Below are 15,505 nucleotides of genomic sequence, written 5' to 3' on the forward strand. Positions count from 1 at the left end.
CAATTACAGAAACAAGGCCATGCGATTTGGGATTAATTGCACTCCTACTATTGGGACTAATGTATGGCAAATTATATCACTATGTGATTATGCCTGTAACAATCCTATAATTCTGGAATTATTCTCACAAAATTGGTGACCTATAATTATGCTGGCACATTAGGTCCAGGCCTAAACTTAGCAGTGCTCATCACTTTAGGGAGGAACCCTGCTACGTACTACGGTGTTGTTTGATAACTTTTTGGCTTGAACCATAGTCCATAGATATTTTGTGGAAGTGAACCCATTTTTATCTGGAAATTCATCAATTTGGTTGCTTTGTGAAGTATATCATTAATATACTGTAATTAATCAACAGTGTTAAATTGAGTTTGTGATAATATTACTCATTACAATCTAAACCAAAACAGTCAAGCTGTAATAAAAGAATGTGGCTCCCAAAAAGGCCAGGGTGAAAAAAGATGTAAATCCAAGGTGGTGGCTAAGAAATTAAATGGCTGTGATGGTAGGTTAATGGCAAATATTTTAATTATGACAATTCAGGTGAATTTGCATTGCCTCCTCCATGTTTCACTAGGATTCGGCACCAAATTCACCAGAATAGTCGTAATTAAAATTATTGCCATTAACATACCAACACAGCCATTTCTTGGCCACTACCTTGGATTTCTCATCTTTTTCACCCTGGCTTTTAGGGGGCTGCACTCATTTTTACAGCTTGGCTGTTTTGGTTTAGATATCACTTCTTTTTGTATTGCAAGCCACAAAGCCAGCCATAAACAGGCTTTGGTGCTTCCTTTTAACTTCTTTTTTTCTTTGTTGCAGGAATTGTGGAACAAAATAAGCAATTGTGTGTATAGCACTTTATCTGATTAAATATTTGTACTGTATATTTAACATTTAACACTGAATGATTATCACACACTGTAGGAAATAAGGTGACTTCTCATACATAACTGAACTGTAGCTGAAACTCTCATTAAACTCTTTTCAGGGTGACTTGTTTCTAGCTGGACTCTCTACATGGTGATATGTTTCCAGCATATATTTCTACAGGGTGATTTGTTTCTAGTTGATATCTCTACATGGTAATATGTTTCCAGCATATATTTCTATAGGGTGATTTGTTTCTAGCTGATATCTCTACAGGGTGACTTGTTTCCAACTGATCTTTCAACAGGGTTATTTGTTTCTAGCTGATCTCTCTACCCCTTCATTTCCCACATTCCTTTAACCAGACAATTATACTCCTTGCTTTATAACCTTATAACTCTTGTATAGTTGCAGGTATCATCACCAAATTTTTAGCAGCACTTCTCTACATAATTATGCACTAGTGGTGTAAATGGGATGGTGATTGAATAATCTAATTAGAAGTATGATGTAATCAAATTTGCACAAAAAGGGAAAATAAATGTGTAAGAATTTATTACAATAGATTCACTCTGTTTACTTACAACTTTTACAAGTTTGCTAGGTAGCTATGCCATTCAGGGATACGCAGAACAAAACTCAGTGCAAAAGATTATTGTATGATGGTTTTACAAAGACAATACTGTCATGATGTAGATGCGGGAATATATAAGAATATATATCAATGCCTTGTTGTACTAGATCCTTATAAGGAAATTTTTATTTCTAAAGTTTGCCTAGAGGTTACTGTTCCAATAAAAATGTATGTTATTATTAAAGCTGTTTCTATTCATCTAAAAATAAATATTATCATGAAGTCAAAAAATGTATGGCAAAAACTATTGGTGGGAAACGAAGGGCTACAGGGTAACTTGTTTCTAGCTGAACTATCTACTGAGTGACTTGCTACTAACAGATCTCTCTACATGGTGATTTGTTTCCAGCACATATACTGGATGAAGCTGATCTCTACAGGGTATTAAACTTTTTTTAAACAATAAGAAGTGTTAATAATTAATAATAGTCAATAAACAAAAAGAAAAAGAAAGTCTTCACGTCAAACTGTGAGCAGAGAAGCAAACTCTGTCCAATCCTGTGGCCTAACTTGTATTTAGCTGATATCTCTGCAGTGTGACTTGTTTCTGGCTGATCTCTCTACAGGGTGATTTATTTGTAGCTGATCTCTATACAGGTTACTTGTTTCTAGCTGATCTCTCTTCAAGGTGACTGCTCTATTAGGTTGACTGCTCTATTAGGATGACTGCTCTATTAGAGTATCTTGATCTCACACTTGCTACACTAAGTTGGCTTTTTCGTGTTGTAACTTTGTGACTTTAAGTCTGATTCTTCTTCACCAATGAAGAGCCTTTCTAAGATGATTACTCCATTGGTACAGCGATTTTCAAAGCATTACTCCAAGCTGTTTTTCTGGTAGGCGTGGAAAGTAGTCATCGCTTTATTAGCTAATCTAGATGTATAATTGTTACACACTGTTGATTTTTTGGTTGTGTCTTCATGGTTTTTAGCTCGATTTCTTTCAAACCACAAAAAGTTTGAAGTTCAATAGTTAACCTATTACCCACCAATTTTCAGCTTCTTACCATAAGCGGTTTAACCTGTAGACGTGACAACATATTGGTGTTTGTTTTTCATGAATAGTCGCTAATAACTCCTTGACTGTTTATCACATTCCAGCCAAACTTGGTGTTAAGATGTGCCTTTATACTCCCCTTTTGTGTGCCAAATGTCAAGGCAATCACATATGGTGTTCATGATTTTTGGAAGTTTTTGTAAGTGTGCAAAAAGAGGAAGAAAAATAAGAAAAAAAGAACGAAGAAACTAAGCCATTTTTTGAAGTCGCATATCTCGGGAACACTTGAAGCAATTTTTTCATTCAAATTTGGCATGTGGAGTACTGAAGTTGGCAGGCATGTCCACAGCAAAAATCATACAGTTTAGTAAAGGCAGTACAAAGCTATGGAGGTGCAAAAATTGCATTTTCTTCCTGTCAATATACTCACAGTGTCACGTGCTGGCTTCTTGAACAGTGTATCATGTATCTTGATTATTCTGTGAAATACATTATTATTTCACAAGCAACTAATAATAATATCATAGTACAATGAGTAGTGCTGCATGAAATCAATAAAAATTCATAAGCAAAGTTACTATTTTCAACTCAACAAGAGTGGTATTTATCCCCAAATTTCACTGCTACCCATATTATTCCCTGTTAATACTCTATACTCATTATTGTTTGCCAACAAACAGTTATGTGGATTATGAGGTACAAGCCTAAAATTATCCAAAATAATAGTTTCTAGGCAAAGAGTTTATTCACATTGCCATGGAGACCATTAGGAAATAGACATTTTGGGTGTCCGCAGTAACCATTACTAAGCAACAATACTATTTACACTGTACTTTTTACACAAATTCCAGCCAGTGAAATTGCAATTACAACTCAGTGAAATTTATGAGTGGTCCACAACGCAGCTGAATCTCGTACATCTTTATACCACTAAATCTTTGCGAATCTTTTGAATCTTAGTCAAAATCATCGATTTTTGAGGATACTTAGTTTGGTGGTGCTTGCTGAAGCTTTATAGTTGAATCCCTGAATCTTTTGCAAATCTGTAAAGATTTCAAATCTCGTATGAAATTTTTGCAAATTTTGGCTACATTGTGGATCCCTCTGCTGTAATTGGGACTTTTGTATGAGTAGTAAAACAGGTATGCATGTTATCACATACATAGTTACAATTTTGTACATTATGAATTAATGTCGATCTAAGGAATATGATGTAGATATTAATTTTATTAGCAAGAATTTTTTAAGATAGATACTTACTTGTGGATACTCCTCACCAAAGTACCTCTCGTTAATGGTTAAAGCTTTATGCAATGATTCAAAGCTTTGAGCTAGTAAAGACATCCTGTGTTGCGTTCTTCCTAATGAGAGAAGAACTTGAGCCAATTCTGTATGAAAAAGTGATGTAATAAAAATAAGTTCAAGGTAATAATAATACTTACATACAATAATAATCAAAACATATTGCCCAAACAGTTTTATAACAAGTAGGAGTAGAGTGCAATGTGTTTACAGAAGTTTATAATACTGTGGCAGCTTGAGGAATAGGTGAAAGTAGAATCCAAAAAAGAGTGAATTCCTAAAGTAGACATCTAAACCAGGAGCTACAAGCAAGCATTAAAATATTAATTGGAATTAACTGGAGTCGGCACAAGTGCAACATTCAACATGTCCTTTCAATGTTTAATGTATCCAATGTTTAAGTCATCATTGTGCAGCTCATCAGTGCAACTAGGCATGTGGCCATTACCTATGCTCACAGAATTGAGCATTATTCTCTTAAGCAGTGCTCAAAAGATCACCTATTGTATGCCTATTTGTGCTGAAATTTATGTGGACATATACATTTGCGACCAAACTAGGTTTCCACACACATTAAGTGATATGACTTTGAGAGATTATAACTCAATAAGCATTAGGTATTTTAAGTTCGATTGGGGATCATAGAAAAAAAGTAGGTAAACAAGGGAGGTCGTCTACACCTACAGATGTACTAGTGGACATTTAATCCCTATACCCATGACTGAATTGGAGATTAAATGTTCACTAGTATAACTGCAGGTGTAGGCGGCCTCCCTTATTTCCCAACTTTCTTCTCTGATCCCTAATCAAACTTAAAATTCCTAATTGTTTGTGTAACATTATTATAATGGGTGAACTCACACATATCTCATCAAAAGAAAGGTTGGAGCCAGAGTTAATGTTTTGACTGAATGTGCACCCCAGCTATCAACTACAGACTCGAAAGTGAAGTGGCCATTACGCTTAATTTTCAGCTATATGCAGCCTATTACACAGTGCTACAAACTAAGAACAGTAGGAGCAATTAATCCAGCCACCATGAAAATACGAATGATTCATGCACCCCAACTATCAATTGCTGAAATGGCCATTACACTTTACTTTCAGCTATGTTAAGCATGTTTCACAGCATTAAAAATGAATTCAGTCAATCAATCAATCAATCCTCTGCAATCAATCCAGTCACCACAGAAAATAGGGACAACAGTCAATTTCCATTTACAAACGTTGGGAAGACATCGTGCTACCGCAAATCGTCATCTTGGGCTGTCAGCAAATAAGTGTGACACAAAATTTAATGAGGACAAAAGTAAGTCCATAATGTGCGTGCATTGTATGTACTGCAGTATTCCAGTGAAAAATCAAGCCCATAGCCTTAGCCATTCTTGAGTTACACTTGCCAGAAGGAATCAGGAAGGCAGCAATTAATTAGTAAGTAGAATATTCAATTGAATAATTTTTTTTTGAATTTTATAACATTGTATTTGAAGCATTTACGGTTTTAGGCACTTTTGGGCTTGGTTATACCTAACCAATACTGCCAAGGCACCAGGATGATATTGTTAAGCTGGTTTTTGAATAATATTTTTGGCCAGAAAAACCCAAACCTGCATGATCTAGTACTACTGTGCTGCATGTTGTAGGGATAGCCACCTGCTTCAAATTTTGACCTGTCCTTTTGTAATACTACAAGTGCACAGAAAAATGTGGAATTTTCAACTAGAGTAGGGACCATAGCACATCGATAAAAAGTACTGAAACAAGCTAGAGTAGTGTACAATAGTAAAACAATAAGAAGTGTTATATCTCTATTGTGCTCAAGATACCTTAATGGAAAAGCACAGTAGGGATATAACACTTCTTATTGTTTTTACTTTGATTTAATATTGCACACTACTATAGCTTGTCTCAGTACTTTTTATCGATGTGCTATGGTCCCTACTCCAGTTGAAAATTCCAAATTTTTCTGTTTTTTGTAAATAGTTATTATGACTGGTTAACCCAAGCATACCGCATCTGAAATGGTGCCGTGCGTCTCAATTATCGTCTGAAAAGTGAAGTATCCATTGTGCTTCGTTGTCAGCCATGTTCAACCCGTTACACAGCATTTCGAATCAAAAACTGTTCGAAAAGCACCTCTGCAATCCACGCATACCGAAAGAAAGAAATGGTGCCACACGCCCCAGTTATATCAATTATCATCTGAAAAGTGAAGTATCCATTACACTTTATTGTCGGCTATGTTCATCCCGTTAAACAGCAGTACGAATCAAGAACTGTTTGAAATGCACATCTGCTTGCAAAATAGCCACTACGTATGACAAATACGGACAATTTCCATTACAAAGGGAAGTCATCACATGCTATCACCAAATCAATGCTGTTCGCTGTCAGCAGCAAAGATGAATGGGACACAAAGGAAGACACTGGTAAGTCCATGCAGAATGCATAATACGTACTGCGGTATGCCAAAAGGCACCTGTCAGGTCAAAGTGACGTCGGATAGTGAAAAATCCAAGCCTGTAGCCTTAGTCGTTATCGAGTTATGCTTGTCTGAAGGCATCAGTCAGTTACTCAGTCAGTCATCACTAGAAAATTTCATTATCTTTTAAAAATCCCGTAGAAACTTGTTGAAAGTATTTTAGGTCAATCTGAAAGCTTGTTTGGGCTTAGTTTTACCTAACCAATACTGCTTCATCATCATCAGGGGAAATTGAGGCTGTTTTTTGGGTGATATTATTTTGTGGGCCATGCCTACTCCTATGTGGTCCCTACTATACAGTAGCTATCATACTGTATGATGGAAGCATTGAATTTCAGGTCAATGGCATGCTGGAAGGTCACATTACAGTTGGTCAAAGTCAACAAATTGAAAACCTGGTTTTTTCAAATTTGATCGCATTAATTTTTATAGTTATTCATTCTGACTATTTATTTGAGTAGAATAGTTAGTATGTCACATGCCTCAAACCACGGGTGAGTGTTTATATGCTCACCTGTTCTCAGGTAGGTATATTTACCTGTGGTTTGAGGTCTAATGTACAATTGGTAGCTCCTTTGAAGTTTGACATCATCATGGTGTATATATAATCACACAGTATTTACAATGAAACACATGAAAGCTGTGCACAGAAATTATATCCCTGAATGCAAAATTTTAATCCTGTATGATGTGTTAGTGTAGTGAATGACATTAGGCGTTCCAACTTTGATTCTATTTAGGGGTACGGGAATGAGTGCAATAATGAGGTTAAAGTATTGAGAATAATTAGAGCATAATGAAGCAATTTAAGAGCATACTTGGCAAAATAATTATGTGAATTCATGCAAGTTGAGATTAAGATAATCTAATAGAGCAGTCACCTACTCTAACAGAACAGCCAGCAGAATAAATTTTACTCTAATTGCAATAATCACTAAGGATCTTGCTGATTAAAGCAAACTTTAATTCCTGTGAAATAGAACAGCATTTTTACTTCTCCAAACCTTGATGAACACTGTAATTTCATTAATAAACGAGTGCTTCTGGTTGTCTCTAACAACCTGAATTTTACATCATTTGTATAGGCATCAATGTCTAAAAGTAACCTTTACAAGTTTAAAAGGACAGCATCTATAGGTCACAAGATATGATATTTTGAAGTGTGATGAAGAGGGGACAAAAGTTTACCCTTCTGGGCAATCACATGGATAGCTACTGTATGGCATGTCTCAATTTTACATTATCTGCAGGTGTGAATTTCGAAAATCGTCTTTTCAAGTTTTAAATGGACAGAGTAAAGTATATTATTCATAGCATAAATGATGTTCTTTTCTGGGTGGTGTGGTGAACTCAAATAGTGGTTTCTGGCATTTTAAAGGAACTGGCTTGGCAAGAATCAGTAGTGCACTGGTGGATGGCCTGGTATGGTAGACCAAAATGCTTTCTGTGTTGATTTAAATAGTTTTGCAGCATATCAGCCACTAAGAAGCCAGCACAACCCTGAAATTGTGTGTCTGGAGTTTAATTGTGATCTGTCTGCATTTTAAAGCTTATCCTTTGCCCAACCCATGACCCCCCCACCCTCTACCCTTTAGTGAGCACTCACAATACTTCACCTGTCCAATTGCTATCTAATTTTGGTGAGAAACTCTACAAGCAGTCATGTACAACTGTACTGAAGGTGCACTGAAAGGTAATAAATTGATGCATCTTTTATGTAAATTTCTTACACAAAACATGCTCAATATCCTCAGCAAGTTATAACAGTTTGAATTCTTTAAAACTGTTTATCTCAAAACTTCTCATGTGTGATTTGCAAATATAACATTCACATTGCTAGGGGCAATATTTAATTGTTCTTTATTTTGAAATTTGTCAGTTGCAAAGGTAAAATAATTTTGGAAATAACAAAATTACATTTTGAGAATAAGAGCCCATTGCTAATATTTTTGGTGAACATGCAGAATAAAATAAATTTTTAAGCCTAATTCCCTGAGGCCTAATTCTGTTCTGCTTATGAACATTGTGAATAGATAAGTTTATACCAGTGTTAGCTGTTGAGCAGGCACCAGTGTTATCATACAGTACTACTGTACTGCATATTAGGTATCATGAAGAACTGGGCTTTTCCAGTCACAAATACCACTCTAAAACAAGCCACAATATCTCTCCATAGCAGCTTGGTGGCATTAGTTAGGCACAGTCAAGCCCTAAAAATGTCTTCCGACAAATCGCAACTCCTTCCAAACGTTTCAATGGAAATTTATAAATTTTCTATTGAACAGAATTAATGCAGACTGACTGACTGACTGATGCTTCCAGCTAAGCATAACTCAACAATGGATAAAGCAACGGGCTTGATTTCTTCACTGTCAATGTACTTCATCCCTGAGATGCACCCTTTCACCAACCACAATGCATATAATACAGGGAATGTCTTCCTTTTTGTTCCAGTTCTTTTCGCTGACAATGCAATGTGTCAATTTGCGATAGTGCGATGTGGCTTCCTAGTGGCTGTGTTAGCTATTATGCATAACGCCTGTATTTTCTGTAGTGACTCGATTCATTGAAGAAATGCTTCTCATACTGTTCCTCGTTCATAATGACATGTAATAACAAGCGAAGTATAGCAGAATACAAAGCGTAATGGCCTCCTCCGTTTCCATTGCATAAATGATTGTTGGGGTGCATTTTTGTGGCATTCCTTCCTTTCTTTCAATGTGGTATGTGCTGGTTCATTTGTCATAATTATGTTATGAAAAACTAAACAAACAAGAAGAAGGAAAAATATGACTGGGCCTGCAAAATAGGACATGTGGGCACAAAGTACACCCTACCATATAACATCTAATATCTCAGTATTGGGATAGAATATTTTCATTCTGTGACTTGTATTTTAAAGCCAACTAAATGTTTAATAAGTGCTGAAAACTTCATGGCCAAGCAACAATGGAATACAAAGTTATGATGTATCAAAGTTGGAATAAGTAGGCAATTGTTATGTGCCCACATGCTCTATTATTGCAGGCCCGTTCACTTATTAGGAATTTTAAGTTAGATTAGGATCAAAGAAAAATCAGTATATAGTGAACAAGGGAATCACTAAAAAGTGGTGAAACAGGGAAGGTTACCTATATACTGTGCTTGCAGATACACTAGTGGACATTTAATCCAAAACTCAGTCATGGTTAGACTGAAGATTAGGGATTTAATGTCCACTAGTACGTATATCTGCAGGTATACTACAAACTTCCTTGTTTCCCCACTATTAATTATTCCTCACTACTTTTTTTCTTTTTCCCTAATCAAACTTAAAATTCCTAATTTTTACTTCTACTGTTATATATAAATTCAAGCAAAAATTAATGGTCTTCAGCTTTTGAATTAGAACTGTGCAATGGTGTTGTTTATAAGTGCAGGAGTGCAAGTTAGTTAAAGCTTACCAGGATGATAAGCTGTATAAGCTGAAAAGCACTTTTTCTTCAAGTCAACACATTCTGTTAGGAACTCCAGAGATTCACCTAAGTAACCCTTTCTTCTATTCATATTGCCTAGTTTTTCTAATATTTCTGTTTTTCTGATGCCCCAGGTTTCACTGCTGTTATCATAATGCCCTCCAATCAACTCTAATCCTTCTTTCAACGATTTCTCAGCATTCTCATACTCACACAAATGTGTGTATGTAGTGCCCAAATTACAAAGTGTTTTTGCTCTCTCTGCAAAGACAACAAACATCATGCTATTATAAAATGAACATAAATGGTTAGTGTAATAGAATGTACAGAAATGCATAACAACATGGAATGCACTCAGTGTGAAGCTTTTCAATCTACAGCAGATAAGTTGCACTTGTATTGTTCATTACTATACAGTAGTGTAAAAATTAAATCGTGAAGTGGCAAGCCTAAAATTTTAATTCTTCATTACTTCTAGGTGAGTAGAAATGCATTCAATATAGGTTGTTAAAAACTGATGCAGCTTTATATGCTGCCAAGAAATACCAAGAAATTCTTTTACGCAGCTTGATGTCTCACAGATGTAACAAAAAAATAAGACAGCAAGAATAAGCAATTTTGTACAAGTCATTTTTTAATTAGCAATACTTTCTATTATTACATGATTCTGATTAGGCAATCATTTAAGCACATTACTTGCTTCCCATCCATAAATAAGTGCAGCAAAATCTGATGCAGGTGGGAGGTGATCATTACATTATACAATTGGCTGTTTCATTGCAGCTCAATTGATACATAGAAAGGTATGCATAGAAATCTGTCTATTGAGATTTTCCTACCTATTTTTCTTTTAATAATTCTTTTATTTCCCACCTATTACATATTGCTCAGAAATTATCGTAATTCACTTTTTGTTGCAAAATTATTTTCATATAATTGAATGATTGATTGTTTATTAGCTCTAAACAGTCGGACAAGCCACTCTTCCCTGCCAGAGGGACATACATACACGATAAAAATTTGTTATGAAAAAGTTGCAAAAGATCAAAATATGCAGCTGTAAATCATACAAAAATATTTTTACAAGAAAATTTTTATTACATATTTTTGCACAAAACTAAGTGAAGTACAGAATGCATACCTACTGTAAAATTTCACCATGCAATGACTGTCTTGTTAAGATATCAATCTAAGTAATAATTGTTTGTATGCTAGACTACCTCAGTCATGGCCTAATTCATGGATGGGGTCTTTGTTAGTGCTGTTTCCATAGCAATAGTCTACACATTTCTGATGTTATTGAGTGTGACTGTTCTATTAGAGTGTTTCAAATATAATGCACTAAGGTCATGTTCCCCAGTGTACACTTCACAAAAGTTGCACTTGTTAAGTTAAAATTTTGCTCATGCTTTTACTGACCTAATATTTCACAAATTTAATTGATGCATTCCTAGTTATACACCCTAAGGCTACCACTTCTTAGTTACCCATATCCCGCTACGTAAGTTACTATAATTATGTATTTTGTTCATATATTTTCCCAGCCAATGAATGCATTTGCCTTAACCCTTCATCATTGTGTGCCACCCTATTGTGTAAAATATGACTGGACCTGCAAAAACAGAGTATGTGGGCACACTTTGCCTACTTTTGAACTTCATTGACTCACAACTTTTTTATGTCATCATGTAATGACCATGTATGTTTGTTAATAAACACTCATTTTCCTAGAAGTGATGGTAGAAATAGGTACTGCAATAGAATATTTGCATACTGCAACTTGCATAATGCTCACTTCAACTATCTCCTCTGCCACTGAAAACAAGTATACCTTGTAAATGCAATTAATCGAAATCAGTACTTAAACCATCATATTATTTGCAGTTAGCTAACAGACACAATAGGTTATCCCTGTGTCCCATTCAATGCTAGATACATGTGCAAGAAAATGCATCTACCACATTCCATTTTGTTATTGTGACACATGAGACCATTTCAGCAAAAACTCACATAGTTTGCACAAGCATACATTTTAATAAAAAATATCAAAATAAAGAAATAATAAAGAAAAGAAACAATATGTCAAGCCATAACTCAAGGAAGCAAGTCTCAAATTTCTTGCAGCTGGGAATCTAGGGGGTACATCCCCCCAGAATCAGTGGCCATTTTAGATTTCGTGATGTCTCAAAGTTCACCAAATGAATAATACATAGCTACATAGATAACATAGGTGTGATTTGAAGTGTTTCAACTAAAATGCCAATTTATTTGTCCATGCAAAATATTTTAAAACAGGTAATTTGCATACTGTTTTCTGAAAGCTATTAGAGTTAGTATGTCTCAGTTACTGTAGGGTAAAGGCTCATGCAGGATTTATAAAGAAATACAAGATAACTCTAACTCCTGATAACTCTTTGTTATAACTCTTTATAAAAATATCACTATGTTCTTAGTTGGTACAGTGGAAATTGATACAGCTTTTACATAACATTGAGGAGTATCATGATCAATTTCTGAAATGATGTCAACTCTTTTTATACTTTTAGACTACTTTTAGGTTTATGTACAGTAATATCAAGAGTTTATAATGGTGTAGGGAGAGTGCTATACACTGTGAAAAATGAGCCCGTAAAATCCTATGGCATCATTCAAACGACTCAGTGATTTGTGTTGATTGGTGACTAATTATAAGTACAGTGGGAATGCACATATACATACGTTGAGAGACTGAAGCTACAGAGTGAAAGAACAGTGTACATGAGAAAAGTATGGCACAATGCACTGAGGAACTTGGTACAAAGAGAAAGACACAGTCAACCAACATGGAAAGCCATAGATATCAACTTTGCGCATGACGTCTTAACTCGAGATTCATCATGGTCACCATTCCATGCCTCGACAGTTCTGATAGTGAACGTGACATGTCTATATAGATGGAGCATAATAATTCAATGCGGACCACTCAACTAAACTAAGAAGGTGTTAAATCTGGGAAATGCGGCGCGGTATGCGGGCTACTTAACTTCATTGTGTATAGCAAAGTTTGATACTCTCCGTAACACATTATAAAGTTTTGGTAATATGTATATCACAGAGACAGTTCTGCACTTGAATGTGCTAGAGGGACACAAGCTTGAGAGGGTAAGTGTGTATATACCAGTAAAGTATAGGTGGCTGTGGTATAAATAGAACAGTATGTTGCACTTCAGAGACTAATCTGCAAGTGCTGGAAATTGCAGGATGCTTCAGCAATGTGAATTTTGATTGTGAATTATCATGTAAGAATAATGACAACTTGAAGAAGAAATTTCTAAGGAGAAATGTATGTTTATTGACACCAGCATACAGAAAATCTTTTCTGATTGCAGTAAGACTAATGACCATTCACAGCAATGAGAATAACAGTGACTCATCATAGTGAGTTGTCATTGAAATGTAGTACAATTTATTGCTGTTACAATGATTATGAAGCAAAAAATAATTTAAATATAGCACATGTTGTCAAATTTAAGGCAGCACTCCCCTTCATCTTATGCTGCATTTCATTGTATGTCCTCTTTTGCTTTATGTTCCATACAACCTCAAAAGAATGCTACAATTTTAATATAATTATTATCACTTGAGATGTACAGTATAGCAGTAATTCATAAGTGCTTGTACTAACCAGAGTGATACAACTCTCCCTTTTGAAACTTTTTCAGTGCTGATTTTGCAACTTTCTTGCTTCCTTGCAAGTCTCCATTTTGTCTCAATGAGTTACTTAGCTCTGACTCAATTAAGGCCACTTTTACATGGTCTTTACCATATATCTGTTCTGTAACACTACGTACTTCTTGTAGTAAGACAGTACTTTCTTCTGGTAGACACAAATTCCTCAAAATAATTGCTTCCTGAAGTTTAAGCTCTGCTTCCTGTAATAACAGTATGGAAATACAATTTTTAAACCTTTTAAAATTAAAAGCACCTATATACTTAGGTACATACATTCATTCTGTCACAGAGATTACAATCACTCATAGTAAATATTAATACAGCCTTTATGCCAAACAGACAGAGCAATTTTATTTTTTTGAAACGTGTGGGTGCGATAAATAAGAATTTAGTCAGTATACCGTAGCTACACTGTAGTCTTAAACAGGTGGAACACTATAAGTTGTTGTATATAGTGACACAGGAAAGCCAACCTGTACATTGCTTACACTCTAGTTGTCATTACCATGTTTTCCACTGCACAGTACAGCAATAGCTGCAGGCTTTCTATAGGTATTTCTGGGGTGTAGTGATACTGTATACTAAATTTATTAGAACCTGTGTAAGTGTTTTTGTCGTGTTTCTTCCCAGTGATAAGATAACATCCTTGATAGAGCTTGTTTCACTCAAATAAAGTGCTAAAAGTTTAATAAACGTTTTCACAAACGGTAACTTGAAAATTGCCTCCACAGAACATTTTAATTATTTATTTTAGTTATTTATTACTTAATTGTGTGTTGAAATTATAAGGGTTCAAAAATCTGTAAATCTGGTTTTTGGTTGCATGTCATTACTCTATCATGGACTACATACCGCAGAATAGTTGTCATTTTGCAGTAACATCAAACAAGTGAAAATAATTGTATTTCTACTACAACTCAGTTATTGAAATTCCATCTCTGCTTGGTTAAATTGCATAGGTTTTGTACCAGTGTTGTGATAACCCCACCCAACCATGGTTTTATCGTGAGTTGAATGGAACAACTACACGTGATATAGAAGCTAGAATGTGGGCACTGCATCTCCTCTGACTGATCAACAGGAGCTCTACATTCAGTAAAACTAACACATGCTGTAGTATTAACTAACTTGTATTTTTATACCTAATAGAGTTATTCTAGTCATCTTGTAACCACATACATCCACACTTGTAACCTTTGCTGGATGTTAAGTGTCACTTATGATACGGAAATTTGTGGGAAAGTTGGTAGAGTCTCTGCACATGTTGCTGAATTCCAACTGTCACCAGAGTTCATAATAGGAATAGTTGTGAATTGCATTAATGCAATAACATTGTTTCATTGGTTATAACACCTAGCTAGTGGCTTGTATCATTTACTATTGCACTTTAGTAGTGACTTCATAAAACACTCCTTCATGCCTTGTGGTGCTTATGGGCTCCTGAAGTATGCTAACCAAACAATTAATGATACTCTATTACTTTATCACACAAGCCCATGACAACACATTTTGGACATACACCACCAGGTTATTTGTTGCAATCCTACTTACATATTTTAGGTGACAGTCTGACAGTTACATACAATAAAATGCAATCTTTGCGCTGCTTGTCTTTGCCAGTCATTTCTTTGGCTGCACTTTCTTGGCTTTGCTGCTAGAGGCTTGCCATCCTTTGTTCACTCCTGTCTGGCCACTGAACTGGCTGCCAACCCAGCGAACTGGCTTTTCAGGGGGTAGCTTTTCTGAAAACCCCACTGTCCTCCGTTGTCAGTAAATACGACTCTCTTTAGTGCCTCTGCAGCTTTTAGGCATACTTTAGCCAATATTCCAAAATTCTCTCCAAAGAGGAAGCTTTAGGACACTGCACTGATCACACTATCTGAGGAGACATCAACTTTCCTGGAATAGGAGTTCGGAAGTAAGCTGGAAAATAAGACTAGGAAGGAAAGGCACACTCGACTCCCCAATGTGCTAAGATTGATCCAGTGGTGTCTGCAAACATCTCACCAGCAGCTAGAACAATGGACAAAGTGTCAAGCATTCTTGTTGGAT

At 35.6% G+C, this 15,505-nt stretch overlaps 1 protein-coding gene across 1 annotated transcript in view; it reads right to left on the minus strand.

Annotated features, from left to right (window-relative positions):
* LOC136247984 (uncharacterized) overlaps window positions 1-15,505 on the minus strand; it is a 197,965-nt gene that overhangs the window by 127,903 nt on the left and 54,557 nt on the right. Inside the window, exons 8-10 of the mRNA XM_066039802.1 lie at window positions 13,407-13,653; window positions 9,731-10,003; window positions 3,764-3,891 (exon numbers count right to left, since the gene is read on the minus strand). Of these exons, the coding sequence (XP_065895874.1) occupies window positions 3,764-3,891; window positions 9,731-10,003; window positions 13,407-13,653 (648 nt within the window). The remainder of the gene's footprint in view (window positions 1-3,763; window positions 3,892-9,730; window positions 10,004-13,406; window positions 13,654-15,505) is intronic.

The sequence above is a fragment of the Dysidea avara genome, chromosome 2 (assembly GCF_963678975.1).
Source record: "Dysidea avara chromosome 2, odDysAvar1.4, whole genome shotgun sequence".
Lineage (NCBI taxonomy): Eukaryota > Metazoa > Porifera > Demospongiae > Dictyoceratida > Dysideidae > Dysidea > Dysidea avara.